Here is a 19,348-nt window from a genome sequence, read left to right as displayed (position 1 = left end):
GATCTGCTTCCATTTCAAATTAACCAGAGTTTAGGATAACACCCAAATCCCAAACTGTGGTTCATAAAATATGCTTTGGAGCTGGCTTCCTTTCACTAACCATAGTTAAATTTAACTGTGATTGGGTTTGAACACCATGAAAACGAAAGCTTCTGAACTCCTTCCTGGAGGAGGACGAGAGAGTGCACAAGCTCACAAGGCTGGCTGTTGCACCTTGTCATAATGCTAATGCAAATGCAGCCAGTGTGTTTTTTGGGTACTGGTTTACATGATTTTAAGACGGGAGAGCAAATTCATGGGGATCTTTCAACATCAGCTTATGAGAGCAGCTGATATGGTGACACCAGTCACTAGTGTTACTGCTGCTTACCAGGATGGTTCAGAGGTGAGGCTGGGTCTGCATGGGGACAGCAGCACAGCCAATCTGGTGCTCTTACCAGTGAACCGCAGAGCCCAGCCTTTTACACCACCCTGACACTGCACAGTCTCGGGAAGCAGCAGCGACACTGGTGTCAAAGGACTCTGTGGCACCATTCCACCCACTCTTTAGTTTAATGCAGTGTTCCACTAAATACCAGTTGTCACAGGACAGACAGGCAGGACTATGCCAGCTTCCTAAAAACATCTGACTAGTCACTATTGGAAACAGGATGCTGAAGCAGGCAGACCACTGGCCTAATCTAGCAGGGTTCTTATGTTCTTAATTTACATTTGCTAAATTTTGGCTGGACCTTTTATTCTTTTGGTATTTTTAATTTAAAAAGAAGTATGATTGACAACATATTGCCAGCAGCAGCTTGAGATAGCTGAGCAGTATAAACTGCTGAGACAGCACTGGTACAAAAACATTTTGTTCCACACTGACTAGCAACAATGTAAATTAATCCCATCGGAAGTTCGAAATCATACCAGCTACCCTTTGGATTTTTAACCCAAATGCATTTTAGTCCACTTTCATACTTTAACATGCATGAAGTTGCTTTTAAAAACACACTATATGTGCAGTATTTGTGTGTGTATGTATGTATGTACGTACACACACACACACACACACACACACACATATATGTTGGATATTTAAGCATCTAATATTAGTCATTTATGCCCCCTCCATTCTCCCTAACAATTTAATTAAAATAAGAATACATACCTGGCTACAGCTTCACTGTACACAAAGCCAGCATCTGCTCTCTTTACAATTTCAAAGCAGAGGTCTGCACCATCCATACTGCAGGTTAAAAAAGTAAGAAAAATGTGATTGTAGAACAGGAAATAGAAATGTAATAATGATAATGCTCCAATTTTACATGTTTGAAAGCATTCTAAAGAATCTCACACATTACACTAACCAAAATCTTAGACACAATTTTTTTATTTGTAATGACCAACAATATTTGAAGTCTTAACCATCTTTCTTATTGCAAGCTCAGTGCAGCTCAAAACGTAATAGAGTTGTGAAGAATGGTCTCAAACATGAGCAGCTATCAGTTATTTCTAGATGCTTATGGGTACAGTTGGAAACAAAGTTAACTAAAATATGTAAAGAATCCACATGTACCATTTCTACATGTATACTCCTGTATATTCTGTATACTGTGCCAAAAATAAGACATTATTACCAAGCCATTTTGTGATTGCCACTGCTTCTTTGCAACAAAGCAGTGTTAGGAGGAGACAATCTATAGAAGTAGAAAAGTGCTGAGAGGAAGAGGGGTGCTTAACCCATTTCCATTTGTCACTTTCTCACTGTAACTCTCCCTTACCAGCTGGGATTCCAAACCTGTGTATGCAACAAACCAAGTCTGTAACCAGGGAAGAAGGGGGAAAGTAGGGTGAAGAAGCAGCAGTAAGCAAAAGGTGGTTAGGTAACATCTCATTTCCTACACTCTTTTTCTGCCAAGCGTGGAAATTCATAATATGATTTATTTATTTTTTAAGAAAATTTGCTGTTGTGATAATTGTCTCTGGAATGACAATTTACTTTTAAAAAAGACAGTTTTATTTTGAAATCTCAGACACTGCATGCTACTACTTTACATACCAAACAAAAAATTTACACTATCAGTTTGGAACATGGTGATGTAATAAATGTTTTGCCGGTAGATGGAGACAAACTCCTAACTAAATGATGTGCCATTTAGTTAACCAGCCACATGAGAATTCTTAAAGTGCTTCACAAAAATAAGAAAGTGCACTTTTACAATGTGTCCAAGGCCCAGACACCGTAATAAGATTTTAATATTTCCCCTTTCCGTTCCCCTTCCTCATAGATGTCTGATCAGGGTAAGAAAAAGTAAGCAACTGCTAGTGGAACTGTAATTATAATCACTGGATTAAAAAATTCATGCTTTAATAGCATTTAACATTACACAGTAAATCATTGCCTGTATATGATGGCAATCCATTAAATTAAAAAAAAAATGTTAAGGAAAGTAACTGTGCAATGCCCAATCTGCATTAAAGTAAAGAAATGCTACTATCTGCATGAGTCTTTTAAATAAATAATGATATATTAATATATAACCCTAAATAAATATATTGTCTGGAATCCAAATACTATATGAGTGATAACTATTTCCAAGCATGCTGGCTATAGTGAGAACTAGATGCTTCAATATTGCATCATGCATAGCTTCTAAGGTTCTCTCAGGTGATTCTTCTACAAGCATTAAAGGATACAGAAGGAGGGAAGGGCAGAAAAGCATGTGCATATAAGCAACACAGCACACAACATATTATATAAGTTGTGAAACACCCAGAGGTCTATGGGGGTATAGGGAGGTATACAAATTTTAAAAAGCAAGCAAGCAAATAAACATTTGTGATCCCATCCCCTCAGAAAAATCCAACTAAGACAAGCATGTTTATGTCCTACTAATTTAGAAAAGAGTTTATCATTTGCTTAGTTTTCTTGAGTTAACATCCACGAGACTTGCTCAAATTTGGCTGGACCTTTCTTATGTCGTAAACATTAAGGTTTTGCTTTGTTAGAATGTGTGTTTTACAATTATAGTTCAGTATATTAATGAAGTTCCATTTTCTTCATGATACTTTTTATTATATATAGGACAAGTAGCTTGGAAGGAACCGTTTGCAACTATTTGAATCCAATTTAAAAATTACAAAAGGTTAACTACCACCTAATCTAATGTGTTAGCCTATTTTGGTTAGCTTTAAGTGCATGCTTGACCATATGAGCAAAACATATGAAGAGTGTGTATAGAATATACAAATGTAAAACTTACAATTCGAAAACCATATATAGCATTCCATCGGAACTGTAGGTCTCCAAAAGTTCAACAATATGAGGGTGCTTCAACATGTGACAGATACTGGCTTCTCTTTTCAGATCTGTTGAGAGAAAGTCATTGCTGTATAATTTGTACTGATAACAGAACACACAGAGATGATGCACAGCCATTTGAATGCTTAACACCAAGGTACTGGATTAATTTCTGAATCATTTTCAAGAGTTTAAATAGGTTTGGCATGTTGAACTCTCTCTTTATAGCTGAAGTATTAATGCAACATTTTATAGATATACATATTTTATATATAATGGTATAAAATCAAGATGATTGATTAGACACATAGTAAAGAACAACCCTGAAAATATAAATGAAAGAAAGCTGAGTGTTTTCGAACTCATGTGCAGTTATAAAATGCAATGGAAGGGCATTTAACATATGTGTGACAAGATCTGTAAAGGTTATGTAAACACCTGAATCTCATCATGAGGATCCCAACCAATCAGTTCCAGGCCTGGCAGAGTGCACGTCCTTAGAAAGCAACAGGCATATGAATAGGACACCGTCAAGTAGGTTGCAGAGTGTAGTTCTTTTCAAATTACAAATGGATAGACACAATCACAAACCTAGTATTCACTGTCACCCTGCTGCAACTGCTAAACTTATCTAGCAGTCACTTCCAACAACCTCTGCCTCCAATGTTCCTGCAGAACTGGCATTTTGAAAATATATGCATCAGACACTTCCCGTTAAGTGGTAAGTTCATCAAACGCATGTTGAGGTTAAGTAAACTGTCAGTTCCTGTATGTATTTTCATGTGTACCCAACTAGCCATTCATGTGCACTATCTTTCTGACTATCATAATATGGGATCCGGTGCTCCCTACAATCCTCAGACCTACTAGTTTCCCTCGCATGATAGGAAGGCAACCTATATTGAATATATATGACTCTGCAACCTGGAATATACGTCTAAGTGTCTGAGTCACAAAAAGGGGGGGCAGTCAGTCCAGACCACGAGTATTGCATTACAATTCTTCAATTGCCAAGATGCTTTGATACAGAAGCAGGTTTTGCAAAATAAAAGTGTGGGCTCTCAGTTTCAGCTCCAGGAGATCAATGTTGGATGATGGATGATGTCACAATAAAGGCAGTGCCATACTAGGCATCCCCAGTTGCTGAGGGCAACAGGACATGGGTCCACAGATGACTGCTACTGCCAAATGAAGAATTACCCTTCCAAGGTCCCTGTTTTTTAACCAAGCCTTCCAAAGCTGCAGTCAATCTGCTTTCTTCCTCCGAAAAGCTTGTGCTAGACAAATACATGTGCCCACACAACACAACAATATTTTCTTGTAGCACCAACATCATATAATAGTTTGGGAAGTTTGACTGGCACAGCAATGGTACAGGAAAGACTGAGCTACTGCCTGACAAGTCTCCATATCTGCTTAGCCACCCAACAGCTTGCAATTGTCCCTATGTTTGCCTAAAGGTGATTTTCTAGGTTAAAACCTGCTACTTGTCCTTTGAATTACACCTTGACTATGATTTCAGCAAACCAGACCTGACACCAAGCACAGGAATCAGACTTCATTAGCAATTCTAAGTCAAATCAAGGAAGATTAAAGGAAACAAAAACAAAACAAAACAAAAAAAGCCTTTCATACCGTATGAATTACATTTTGCAAGCTTGATTTCAAATCATTTTCTATATAGCAGAAGTACATTCCATGTAACTGTGCCTTGGTCGTAAACATTATTTCACAGGAGATAATTCTAAGAAGAATCAGATTTTTAAAATCCCATCAACCTGAAATCCAAACAATAGCTAATTGTAGGAAAAAATGTTTCCAAGAGCCAAACATTTCTGAAATTAACTTATCTCTGTTCTAAAGGAGCATGATAGAGACAACATTTTTTATTTTATTGCATGTCCTACATTAAGAACCACAGAATGAACTGATCTCCATCTTCTGGAAAAGCAGTATCAAGGATTTTTTAATCACTGTTCTGTATATTCTGAGAGGAAAATAACTAGTTTCAGTTAACAAGCAGACACAATGGGAAATGTTTTCACACAGCTGATCTCTCAGCATGCATAAAGAACACTACGGTAAGTAAAAAAGGACATTCCTCTTGCCTTGAATAAAGCACAAAGCTACATATACTGAAGTATTTAATGACAGACAATTAATTCTCTTCTATTTATCACAGGGACATTTAGCAGCAGGTCATTGTTAAGGTGGCCCAGGTATCCATTTCTGCCCCCCCAATATATTTTTCTTTTCTTTCTTTGCTACAGGGGAGCTGGACACATTGCAAACTGTGCTGCAGGTGAGACCCCAGCTGTCTATCATCTTCATTTGGGGAGGGCTCATTCCAACATATTGGGCCCAGAAAACCCTGTTGGTACACCACAGATCAGAGTGAGTCCCAACAGCAGGAGCCAGAATGTGCTGTTCCCCGCCCCCCTGAAATCCTAAATGTACATCTGGCACCTAACATCATGCCTAACAGCAGAAAGCAAGCTTCCATTCTATAGCACATCAACTGACAGGCAGTAAAGTCCAAACCTCAGGTGGTTTAAAGCAGTGTTTCCCAACCTTTTTTGGGCAAAGGCACACTTGTTTCATGAAAAAAATCTCGAGGCACACTATCATTACAGCCCCGTGACATCAGCGCGCAGCGTCACGCCGGGAGGGACATGAATTGCTAGCAAATTACATAATCACCTCCTTGAGGGCTGGCTCATCTTCTCCGAAGGCAGAACCCCATTAATTAACAGCACAGACTCACACCACAGCCAAGACGAGGGGGGAAAACCTCAGTCATGCACAGTCATGCACATGTGGGGGCTAAATGAGGACGAAGACCGGGCAGAGAGCAGGGTTCAAATCACCCCACCTGGCCAGAACAATCCCTGGGTGCTCCCTTGGGCCACTCGCCTGACCCACCTCGCAGGGCTGTTGTTGCGAGGATAACACGGGGAGAACCACGCGCGCCCCCGGGAGCTCCTTGGAGGTGAAAGCGGGCGATGAATGCAATGCACGAAATATATGAGAGGTGACCAGGTTTTGCAGGTGAGGGGCCCCCGCCAGCCTCCGCTTCCAACACCCGGCGCAACGGCGCCGAAGTTTCCCCCGGGCTCGGCTCGGGGAGCAGCGCTGCTCCCCCCCGGCTCCCCTGCGCCCTCCCGGCTCTCTCTGCCGCCCACTGGGGACCCCCCTCACCTGCCAAGTCCGGAGCGCCGGTGGAAGTTGCATGCATGCATGCAGGGCGCCGCGTTGCCATTGCATTGCACTGCACTCCATGCAACGCCTGCACGCATGCATTGCCTTGCACGCCCGCCAAGGGGTCTCCCCGCGGTCCGATGCGTCCCCTCCGGCGCGGATGCAGCATTGCAAAAATAACCCCCCCGACGCAGCCCTACCTGGGGGGCAGCCTCCGCCGCTCCGCCTCCGCGGGGATCCCTGGGCTCCATCCTGCCGCCCGATCTCCGCGGGGGCGCAGGCAGGCTGCGCGGGGTCTGCGCGGAAGAGCCCCTGCCCGCCCGGCCGCCGCCGCTGCGCTCATTCCATGGCCGGGAGAAGAGCGCTTCAAACAAAACGCCCGGCCCGCCAGGCCACGCTGGGAAACGTAGTTCGCGCGGAGCCCAAGGGCGAGGGGACTACGGATCCCGGCAGCCCCCACGCCGGGGACGGAGGGGGAGAGGCCAGGTGCAGGGATGGAGGGACGGGTGGGCGAGCGAGTGAGTGAGTGGCAGCCGCCAAGCCTTGGCCGAGAGCCAGGAAGGGCCTCCCCGGAGGAGGAGGAGGGAGGCGCAGAGCGGGAGGGAGGGAGGGAACCCCAGGGGTCATCTAGTGACGGCGCCCCAATCAAAAATTCGACTTAAAAAAAAAAATCTTTCGAATTTTTTAATTTTTCCCGCGGCACACCAGGCAACATCTCGCGGCACACTAGTGTGCCGCGGAACAGTGGTTGGGAAACACTGGTTTAAAGTACCATACAGCTCTCTTTGCAAGTCCTGCATGGGACTACTTGGGGACTTCAAAGCATCCAATTACCCAATGTCATTGTGAAGTCAAGTGATTGACAGGCAGGCAACCCTGCCCACTTGTCAAATTTGGCCCATGAGGCTAAGATCTGATGATGATCTAGTCCAGGGTGGTCCAGCCCAATAGTCCTTTTTTTGACAGTCCTTGGAAGCCATTCAGAAGAGAAGTAGCTGTGAGGTGTGAGTGAGTCCCTGTCTTTCCAAACAACCAAATGCCTCTGCCATCACCCCCACCTTAAAGAACCAGTGGTGGAGCTTAGGCACACATAGCACAACTAGGGCCCTATGTTACGCAGGTGTGCTAATGAGCAAATCACTACAGCCTGTGAAGCACGGCATTTGCCCTCTTCCTCCTTTATGGCACGGCACTTAACAACAACCAAAGTTCCCTGTTTATGACTCGTACCACGGGTTATTTTGCTCATTGCTATGTGACTGGTGGTTTCTTGGTGGTTTTCATCCTCAAACCAAGGGTAGCTCAGGTAAGTAGAGGTGAGAGCAGGCTGATGAACTGCAGATCAAAGTTTGGAGTATGACGTACATACTTTTCAGAGACAGCCTTTGGGCTGGGAAGCGGGGAATGGATGTCATGGGCTGCCTGCTCTCTTCATCCTTCTGCTGCTTGGGCTCTGGTGCTCTTGCTCATTCCAGGGGCCCTAGTTGTGCTATGTGTCCCTAAGCATAGCCCCCTTGTGTCCTTCAGAGCCACTAGGGTCAGTTGACAGCATGGCTTTAAAAAAAAAGCAGCAGGCAAGTAGGCAGTTTGTGCTCACACAGAATTTTCTTGCTGCTTTTCAATCATAGATGGATGAAGCTTTTGTTAAGGGCACGTGGGATGAAATCTCAGCTTATTCTAGAGTAAGACCCATTGGAATAAATAGGACTTACTCTTGAGTAACTGCACACAAGTTTACGACCAGGATGGGGAATCTACGATCCTCCAAATGTTGTTGGTCTGCTATCCCTGCCTATTGTCTGTGCTTATTGTGTATGATGGGAGGTTGAGGTCAGCAGCATCTGCAGGGCCACAGATGGGTGGATGAGGGAAGAGGGTGGGCTGCAGGCTGCACTGCCCCATAGCATGCGTGTGGGGTGGGGTGTGTGTGTACGGGTGAAGTTAACAGCAGTGGCAGTGGTTGGTTCTCCTTCTGCTCCTTCCTCCCAGCCTTCCCATAATGCTCATATGTTCTGCGGTGGCACCAGTGGTCCTGTGAGGAGGGGAGGGCAGGGAGGCAGAGCATAGCCTTCTAAAATAATTTGTGCATTAAATTTTGTTTAATAAATAAATACATTAAATCTTTTAATTTGGTATATTAAATAATATGAACTATATTGTGAACACTTTAATTTACGATATGGAAATTTATTTTGGTGTGTGGCCCACAGGTTCTGTACTGAAGTAGTCTTGCATTTTCACTTGGTCTGAGAGGCTGGACCACCCAGATCTAGGCCATGGAGCCAAAAAGGTTGCTTATTGTGGTCTAGTTAGTATGTGCTGTACAGTGGTACCTTGGGTTACAGATGCTTCAGGTTACAGACTCCGCTAACCCAGAAATATTACCTCGGGTTAAGAACTTTGCTTCAGGATGAGAACAGAAATCGCATGGCGGCGGCAGCAGGAGGCCCCATTAGCTAAAGTGGTGCTTCAGGTTAAGAACAGTTTCAGGTTAAGATCGGGCCTCCATAACGAATTAAGTTCTTAACCCGAGGTACCACTGTATTCAATATAGGGCTAAGAATATTGTTCTGCTGTGCAAAGAGAAATCCTTCCACTGACAGAATCATCTCCCCCTCTCCTCCCTCTGTGCCCCCTAAATCTGTTCTGGGTATTCCCCAAACTCCCAAGAGCATATTTGGGGTGAGCATGAGGGAAGAGGAGAAATGTCATGCTATTTTGAATACCACACTATTTTCTGATAAGCGGAAGATTATTTTATAGGATTGAGACGCTATCAGAATCAGCTGACATGATTTACACAGGATAGATAGGAAATTTAAAGCATTTAAAGGCTGACATGCCATAGAATGCAAACACACAGAACTGTGCTTGAGGACAATGAATATGTATGGTTTGTTGGCCTTAAAAGATACTGTAGTTTCTTTTTAGGCAATTACTAGAATTTAACCAGTAAGGAATTGGGGGGGGGGGGACAGGGGCATAGGTCTTTACATAATTAGACACTCTTTTGCATAGAGAATTCTACAAATATAACTTCTGACTCACCACACCCTACTAATAACAAAAGGCCAAATTACTGAGCAGTGCATTTTTACTCAGAGCTAATCAAAGCCTTTCAGAAGCAAAGATGGACAATAAAATAGCTAGAAATTTCAACTCCAAGACATAGGTTACTTCAAAATACAGCGGAAAATAACTATTTTGTAAAGGAACACAACCACACGAGAACAATAAAAATAAGAGGTACTATTCAGACAAAAGTACAGCATGTTTAATTCTGACTGAAATAGAATCAAACTTAAAATCTGCTTAATTGGATTGTGCCCAAGGACATTTAAAATTTCACTACTGAAGTTTCACAGATATTCACTTATCTGAGGGAAGGGGGAGGGGAGAGAATAAATGTCCAGATTTGGAAATAAAATATTACTTTTCATAACGTAGCAATCCAATTCATCTGACTGAATGGACATATTTTTAAAAGGAGAGGGGAAGATCATGTGCATCAAGAGTATGATAATCAGTCTCCCCCTTACCTGCTTGAGTTCCTCATTACAGCTGACTCTAAAGACAACCCTACAACTACAAACATATAGGAAAATACCAGGCGCAATTTCTTTAGCGCAGAGCAATCTGACCAAGGGAGGTAGTAGTTGTTAATTTCTACAAAACACTAATGCTCTTGGGCACAATATGGTAAAGCAGTTTTAAGTTCAGATTCTAATTCAAGCATCCTCCCAGAGACCATTGAATTGGGCTTTAAAAAGTTTTTAAAACTCTGGAGAATTTAAGTAGTAAACTGGGGATGCACTTTAAAAGAATTGCTTGTGCATGAAGATACTGCATTCATGGATTAAAGCTAAAAGATAGGAAGACTGAAATTCCATGTACCCAAAGGGAACTTTAGATCCATTCCTTAAACAGCTGCTCCTGTTTTTCTCTTCCTTCATTCACCAAAGGAGGACACTTTCAAAACCAAAAGCATGGCATGTGGCTTGGGCTTCATTAAAAAACAACAACAAAAAACCAAAGAGTGAAAAAAGCTCTACTGGGCATACTCACAATTTTCACTCAGCTAACTATTAATTTCACTTTGCAGGAGTGACACTTGCAGTTAAACCATTATCTATACTGTACAGAGATCATAATTCAGATTAAATCAAGAGGTTGTATTTGACACAGAATCATTCAGCATTTTACAGCAACTTTTCAGAGAGCTCTTAAATTAAGCTAAACTTCTAATTCACTTAATAGTTCTAATTCAACTGCACCAATTAATGATAATGTTTCTACTTTATGAACCATTTTTAGGCGATAAGCATCACTATGCTTGATTCTTCAGAGTGGGCATAATCTAGTTCACCAAAAGGACAGCACCTGAACGTGGAGGGATCTCCATGGGACTTAATTGGAGCCATGTTTTCTCACATTGATGATGCACACACAGGAAGTCTGTCTTTGTTTCCCACATTCCTATCCAGCCTCCCTCTCTATCTCTAGGAGGTGTACACAGGTCTTCCACTGCTAATAATGCACATACAAATCACCCATACACTTGGGTAAAGAAACATGTCCTATGATAATCCCTCCATGTGCATGGATCAAGCCCTGTACTGTTTATAACTACTGTAGTCTAAAACTGTAAGATATGACTATGTCTGCAAGCTTTTCTGTTTCCTTCAACATCCTAGATGTGTGGCAGAAAAGAAGTTTGTTGTATAAAATTGGTCCAGATTTTTTCAAAAACACACCCACAAAGCTTAGATTTGAGAAATCATCCAAATAAACCATTATCCTATGCAGACATTTAATTAAGTGCAAATTTCTTACCTCCTTTCATGTACATATTTAGCCATTCCCTGAATATCATCTCTAGTGCCTATTCCTAGACAAGGTCTTGGAAGTTAATTTATATTTGGGTTTATCGTTCACACCTGCAATGAGTTACTGTCACCATTGCTACAGTGTAATGTATTCATAAAAACCTTATTGCCAACATGCTCAGGATTTTATCTTATTTTACTGCCACTATGGTTGCTTTTATCACTTGACCAGCAGATATTTCTTATTGTTACCACCCTCTATAAAAATTAGTACTACAATCTTATTGTAATTGTAAAATAATATAGTTGAGCATTTCCTGAATTTGAAATCAATATTTAACACCAGTGGTTCTTAAACTTTTTTTCTGGGCCAGTCAGAATAAAAATTTGCTCACACCACACTGATCCTTTTATTAGTAGGAAATACATTGGAAAACAAAAAGAAACAACTCCTAGCAGTACTTGATTTATAACATAAAACACAACTACTTTATATTATGATCACGGGACATCCAGAAAGTATAAAACAATGCATCTACATGAGAAAATGAATCATTCCCAAAATATATTTATAAACGAGCCTCTTACATATGTGCCTTAAGTATATATACGAACTTAATGAGAAGTGTGGGCTTGCTTTTGCTAGGTAATCTCATTTATATCAGGTCTAATTTGAGACAGACAAACTCTCATCAGCATTAAGAAGCCATTCTCTTTTCTGATCTTTCATATTTGTCAGAGTTAAAAATCCCTGTTCACCACAATATGGCATGGAGAAATGTAGAAGAATAGCCAAAGCTCTTGAAGAGAGGCATGGATACTGTTTCTGGTTGTACAGTATATCCCAAAATAATTATTTTGATACTGTACTATACTATACAGTCATCCCTCATGTTACGTCTGCTTCATGTTACGTTCGCTTCATGTTACGTTCTTTCAGGTTACGTCCTGCGGCAACCCGGAAGTACCGGAAAGGGTTACTTCCGGGTTTCGTCGCTCGTGCATGCGCAGAAGCGGTAAATCACAACCCGCGAGTGCACAGATGCGCCGCTGCGGGTTGCACTCTTTTCATGTTGAGAACGGGCGTCCGGAACGGATTCTGTTCACAACCTGAGGTACCACTGTAGTACACTGAAATGTCCCTGAATAAATGAACCATGCTTCCTCAAGTTCAAAACTTCCATAACTTCTACTCAGCTTTGTGTCCAGGCAATAGTCATAGTTCCCCCTGTGCACATCCACATTAATTTATTCCTAACCACTTCCCCACCCCTTTTGTTCACATATGGCAATCACTGCACTTTGTCAAGGGGCCAACTGAACATGTATCTTTCCCCGTCTCCTTCTCCCTCTGTCTCTACATATTGATTAGCAATCAATTCTGTTGCAATTCTTTCTATTACAATTCTTTCTGGACTGTTTTACCACCTTCCAAATGTCATTGGTAAAAGGCACGTGGTTCTTTAAATGGCCATGTTGATAACATTATAAAGACCAGTTCGTTGCTAGGCATTCTTTGGATTTAGCAGCATGGCACGCACAGTAGGTACTTATCAGTGTTGCAATAATGGCAAGAGATGTGGGGAGAAAAGAGTATTGGTGTGATGGTTGAAATTGTCGCAGTAACTGAAACCTGCTTTCAAAGTGATTTTCTCCTCTAAAACTTAGGGGTAAGACATTTGAGGGGATTTGTCACAAGTGGTCACAGATGCTCAATACCAGTATTCTGACAGTCCCCACCGTCTACTCAGCTGCCTAGGCTAGCAAAGATGCTGAAAAGGTGGTTGTGGGTGCACTGAGATATTTGTATATGTGAATCATTTTTATACTACAGTATCTGAAAGCTTATTTTTTTAAACCCCAAATAGTATCAGTATACTTTTATATGACACAAACAATACTAATACTCTAACTGATTCTGCCATCACAAATACATATAATGCCCAGTAGATTCTGCTACTTCCTGGAACACTGAGAAAGTGTCAATGGACTGTATTTGAAGTGATAAATTACAACACTACCAAGACTGATGACACAGAACCAAATAACATGAATACTAATATTTGCTTCAATAGAATTTTGCATATACTAGATTTGCTAGTTGTCAGAATTCATTACAAGGCATTTAATACAATTTTTGTTCCATTACAACATACCTGCATTACATGGACCTTTTGATAATTTCCCTCCTCTCGTTTATGTGTTATGCATATATGGAAAGTGACTGCTTCACCATTAAGAAGGATCAATGAAATAATACTCATTTTCCCCCATGAAGCATCCATTTCTTAGGTAATTGTATTTTAAAAGCAAAAACCTACTAGGCCTTTTTATTTTTCAAAATGCGATAGGGGGGGATATGATTTATACCACAATCATTAATAGCAACAGCATTGTGAATCTGAATGAGATGGATTCTGTGCACATTTACTTTGAAGTAAGTTCTAGTAGAATCAGTAGAACTTCTGAGAAAACATTACTATGGCCAGGCTCTAAGATTCCTCTTGCTAAAGGACATTATTTAATATTTGTTCATCTGTATTCTTATAATGTGCATAAAATCAAATGTAGTGCCGATGATTAAAAACAATAGGCTCTATTTATATTTGTCTCTAAAAACTTTCTTCATTCCGAGCCAGTGTGATGTAGTCAGAGAGCTGGACTAAGACTAGAGAGACCAGGGTTCCAATTTCCACTGAGTGACCTTGAGCTAGTCACTAACTCTCAGCCTGACCTATCTCACAATGTTATTGTGATGATAAAATGGAGAGAGGGGGAATGCTGTGTGCTGCCTTGACTTCTGTGGGATATAAATGTAATACATAAATTAAGAACGCTTGTTGTTAGTAATATTTCATAAACCATTGTCCAGCTTAGGAGCTTCTCTCATCTTCTTTGCTTCCACTATTGCTTCTGCCTTTCTAGTGGAGAAGCAGAAGCATCTTTGTTACAGTCCACTGTTGCTTCCTTAATAGAAAAGGGGGGGGGGCGTGTGAATGAACATGTATATGAATGCCTGGTATGTGTTTAAAGAACAATGGCTGTGCATGAACATAGCTGTATGTGTTGGAGCAGACAAATAAAAAAAATAAAGCTATATATGTGGGCACATGTAGTTTTGAAGTGAAGTCTTCCGTCTGTCAAAATTAGTGATGCCCTAGTTCAAAACAAGTGCTCTCCAACCTTGACTTAAAGCTAGAATAATTCAAGAAGATGACCACCTCTCCTCTTATCACTGAACAAAATTAATCACTGATTCCTCCTATCCTCCCAACAAGAAACAGATGCCGCTGGTGCAAAAAGATACATTTACATGGGCAGTTTTTATGTTTTCCTGATTTGTGATTCCTGTCATCTGATCATAAAATCAGAAGACTGGGAAGCTGTCTCAGAAAAAGGTGCCAAAATGTGATAATTGACCTTGAGAGATGCATCCTCATAAGTAATTCAAATAAGGCAGGAAATGGGTGTGGATGGAAAGCAACATAATTAAAAGTCAGAGCAAGGAGCTCTATAGCTCTGCCTGCTCTGAACACATGTGCTAGGAATCACTGAGTTGGAAAGGGTGTTGGATGTAATCGAGTCTGAAATCCTGCTTAGTGAAGGAACTACAATGCAGGTTGCAACTACAACATCCCTCATAGGTGGCAATCTAGCCTATGCTTAAATACCTTAAGCAATTGAGAGCCCACCACTTCCAGAGGCAATCTGCTCAATAGATGAGCAACTTGTACTGTTAAGGAAGTTTTCCTATTGTTTTGCTGAAAGTTATTTGCCTGCAATTTGATTCTGGTCCTGCACCCTTGAGCAATGGAAAACAAGTGCACTCCATCTTCTGCACAGCAGCTCATCAAATATTTGAAGACAGCTAATAATGTTAGCCAAAATGAAAGGGTAGCCAGCATGGTGTCCTCCAGATGTTTGAAATTGCAATGCCCATCCTTCTCTACCATTGGCCATGCTGACTGGAGCTCATGAGAGCTGAAGTCCAAAATATTAGGAGGGCATCATGTTGGCTACCCTTTTGGAACAGATAAGGCATGAAGCCATGCACTCAATGGCACAACTTGACACTGGCCCAGACCTTGTACAAACGACTTCTCTCCAATTAAAATCAATTGAAGGAGAAACTTACAAATAGCTACTTCCACAGTGGCAACTCATGTTGCCATGAATGTGCACAGGAATGGTGTATCTGAGTACCTTTTCACAGCTCGCCACCAGTATATGTGAACACGACACGGAAAGATGACAGTAGGGCATGTGACATAGGGCTACATCCCTCTGGATCCATGTCATAAAGCTCACAAGGGTGACAAGAACTATTTGTAAGAAAAGGGAGCACTTTCTCCAAAACACATATAGAAATGTAAGCAATTTGCTAAAACCTTTCTTACTAGATCTCTAACCAGTACCTTGCCTCGGGACTCTAGACCCAAATACCCAACAAGAGCCACCACTTCACTGCAACAAACTGGTGGGTGTCAGAACAGAGCAGTCCACCTAGACAAGAAAGGGGAAGGGCAAACATTTGTTGCAAACTGTGACAGTCTTCCATGTCTGCTCTCCAACCCCTTTGACATATGCATAGCCTAGATCTTGTCTGAACTGTATTTCTACAGCATACTCCCCACCCCACCCCCAGCACAACAGTGAGAACCAGTGTCTTCTACACAGTGGAAGCACACAGCCCCATGTGGAGTTAAGCACTCTGTTGACAAAAGCCAGGTGTTCTGCTCCAACCATCAGCATTGCTGGCCCAACTCATGAGAAGGTTGCCCTGTAGGATCGCAGACACATGGAGCAAAACAAGCTGTCACCACATATACAGAGTCCTGAAACTCCCAGAGGGGAAGGGATTCACAGTCAATGAAATCTACCCCTCTCCCCATGGGGTGGGGTGGTGACTGAAGCATGAGCAATAGTTGAACACTAAGGTGGCACCACTCATTCTTCCTTCCACTCTCTTTCTCAGCAGACTCCTCTCCAACAGGTACAATTATTGGGGCCAAGGAACTGCCCATCTCATGCAAACCATGAGGAAGACTCACCCTCATCTTCTTCAGCACTGACCATGACCAGCACACTACTAGATGTTCCCTGTGAGGCTAAAAACCAAGCAGGGGTCTTATGTTCTGGCAAGCTCTGTGGTAGTCTGTCAGACAACATATGGTGTTGCCTCTAGCATAGACACTAAGCAATGAGGCTTAGCACACTTTCTTTACTTTCCTCTGTCATGCACTTGCCAAAGGAAGTGACTGCCCCGAGATGCCACATATGCTTTTCCTACTGTTTGCTGGGGTTGGTAGACAGATCTCCACATCCACAGCAAGCAAACCCTAGACAGGAAGTGGAGCAACAACAGGAGCAGGGGAAACACATCCCAGAAAGACCCTGTCCCCCTCTCCAGACACCAGGTATGGGGAAGGCAGGCCAATGAGGAGGCATGGTGGGTCTAATTAAGCCTATGGTCTGGAGGTTTTACACCACTGGAACAGAGCTGGAGTCCCTCCTCTTTGCCTGTTTAACATGGCAGGATTTTAACAAATATATTTACATATTTGCAAGCTACTGTCTCGTAATAAAAACTGATACCATAGATCTATACAAGCAATATGAAATATATAATATGTTAAAGATTTTTTTTATCCTGAATATTGCTTCTGCTTTATAGACTCCAGAAGAATAAAACTCCAGTATACATGGCATCAGCAGATAAAAGTATATGTAGATTATAAATCCACTTGTATGACTGTGTAAAATATGCAAACATTTTTTTAAGAACCCAAGAAGAACCCTGCTGAATCAGACCAAAGTTTCATTCAGTCAAGCGTCTTGTTTTACTTAGTGTCCAAACAGATGCTTCCAGAAAGCCTACAAGCAGGGCATAAAGACAACAGTACTCCTTCACTCCTGATCTCCAGCTATTGGCATTCATGGCAGATTGTGCATCTCATGCTCCACATAACCATCATGACTAGTCACCACAGACAGACGTATCCACAATACTGTAAAGGTAAACCAGCAGCCATCACTACATATTGTGGTAGCAAATTCCATAAATTAACTATGTGATTTTTGTAGTAGTAATTTAATCTGTCCAGAATCTATTGCTAATTATTCCACTGGGTGACCCAAAGCTCTAATATTATGGGAAAACTAGAAAGAATGCTGGATTCTCCTTCTATGTACAATGAATAATTTTATAAACTGTTAGAATGCCCCACATCATCCTTTTTTTTGAAACACTTCAATTTTCCCTTACAAGGTGCTCCAACTACCTGATAATTCTAGCTGTACTTTTCTTTATCTTTTCCAGGTCAACAATATCCTGACTGAGATGGGTTGACCAGAACTATACACAGGATTCCAAATGTGGCTACACTGTAGATATATAGACATTGAATGTCAGCTGTTTTATTTTCAGCCTCCTTTCTAATTATTTCTAGCATATGCCTTTGTCATTGGTGCTGCACACTGTTGAAGTTTACATTGAGCCCCTGGATCACAGAAATAGCAAAACGAGACTAGAGATATAGAATCATAGAATTGAAGAATTGGAAGGGACCCTGAGAATCATCTAGTCCAATCCTCTGCAATGAAGGAATATGCAGCTGTCCCATACAGGGATCAAACCTGCAACCCTGGCATTAATAGCACCACATGCTAACCAACTGAGCTACGTGTGTGTGTGTGTGTGTGTGTGTAGAATACCGTACAACCAAAAAGAAAGGAAAGGAAAGGAAAGATAACCACTGATTTTCACCTTCTGTACTTAATCCTGGACTTGAGGTGAACTTTGCTACATCGACAATCTTCACAGCAAACTGTTGCCCCGTCTCTCTGTTGATACATCGCCGCACAACACTGAATGGACCCCTAGAAAAGAAGATAGCCCATAGTTAATTGAGTGTAAGCTCCAAAATAGTTCACATATAACTTTTCTTTTCTTTTTGATCTGATTAACTACTACTAACATGAAATTTTGAGAGGTTTACAGTGATTTTTAGTCATATACAGGAAAAAACCATCATTCTAAATATTACTTATGGTTATTACATTGGTTTTAGTCAGTTTTGCCAAAGCTTATGTTTCTGGAATTAACACCAGCATAGAAGACACTAAAAATCTTTCGGGTATGACTCTACAGCAAGGGTTGCCAACCTTTTTGGACAAGTGGGCACATTTTGAGGAAATGCCATGGGCACCAGTTACACACGACTGCTATGTGCGACATCACTTCAGGCATCAGAAATCCCTTTTATAAGGTAAGAATCAAATAGTCTTTTCACTTATACCTGTAGAGCTATCCCCAAAAGGCCCATGAACAGTAGGCATATACAGAAGCAGGCATATAACTGCTTGGAAGCACATATAAAGTATTATGCTCTTTATTTTTGTATTTTTATGTTGTGAACCACCCTGTGATTGTTGGATGAAGGGCAATATACCAATCCAATAAATAAAAAGTAAGTAACATAAATAACATAAATAAAGCCAACTTTCATTCCAATATCTCTGTCCAGAAAGCTGCTTAAAGGTAAAGGTAAAGGTACCCCTGCCCGAACGGGCCAGTCTTGACAGACTCTGGGGTTTGTGCGCCCATCTCACATCTATTGGCCGGGGGCCAGCGCTTCCCGGGGACACTTCCGGGTCACGTGGCCAGCGTGACAACGCTGCTCTGGCGAGCCAGAGCCGCACACGGAACGCCGTTTACCTTCCCGCTGGTAAGCGGTACCTATTTATCTACTTGCCCCCGGGGGTGCTTTCGAACTGCTAGGTGGGCAGGCGCTGGGACCGAGCAGCGGGAGCGCACCCTGCCGCGGGGATTCGAACCGCCGACCTTTCGATCGGCAAGCCCTAGGCGTTGAGGCTTTAGCCCACAGCGCCACCCTTATCCTCCCTTTAAAAACAGGTACAGGAGTCAGATATTACATTGCATTTTATATCTCTCCTGCCCCCCAAAAAACAAATCTGGGGCTTCAAATGGGCTTTAGAACTGAAACACAAAATGTTATTCTGAATGCGCACACCAACTTTC

The 19,348-nt window shown here is 41.9% G+C and overlaps 1 protein-coding gene and 1 long non-coding RNA gene across 9 annotated transcripts in view; one reads left to right on the top strand and one right to left on the bottom strand.

Moving 5' to 3' along the window:
• Positions 1-19,348, bottom strand: part of CASK (calcium/calmodulin dependent serine protein kinase) — a 123,508-nt gene that overhangs the window by 72,293 nt on the left and 31,867 nt on the right. For all 7 annotated transcript variants that reach the window (XM_082219822.1, XM_082219824.1, XM_082219820.1 and 4 more), the window contains 3 exons: positions 18,074-18,186; positions 3,246-3,351; positions 1,151-1,228 (listed from right to left, as the gene is read on the bottom strand). In XM_082219822.1, the coding sequence (XP_082075948.1) occupies positions 1,151-1,228; positions 3,246-3,351; positions 18,074-18,186 (297 nt within the window). The remainder of the gene's footprint in view (positions 1-1,150; positions 1,229-3,245; positions 3,352-18,073; positions 18,187-19,348) is intronic.
• On the top strand, positions 16,167-17,728 carry LOC309530793. Of its 2 annotated transcripts, none has more exons than XR_014218895.1 (2): positions 16,167-16,724; positions 17,627-17,728. It is a non-coding gene; the product is annotated as an uncharacterized lncRNA (long non-coding RNA). The 2 variants fall into 2 exon arrangements; XR_014218896.1 differs by lacking the exon at positions 16,167-16,724 and adding an exon at positions 17,160-17,323.

Source organism: Podarcis vaucheri (genome assembly GCF_965113315.1).
Source record: "Podarcis vaucheri genome assembly, chromosome: 4".
Classification (NCBI taxonomy): domain Eukaryota; kingdom Metazoa; phylum Chordata; class Lepidosauria; order Squamata; family Lacertidae; genus Podarcis; species Podarcis vaucheri.
Note: the sequence above shows the minus strand (reverse complement) of the source record. Positions and strands in the feature narration are given on the sequence as shown.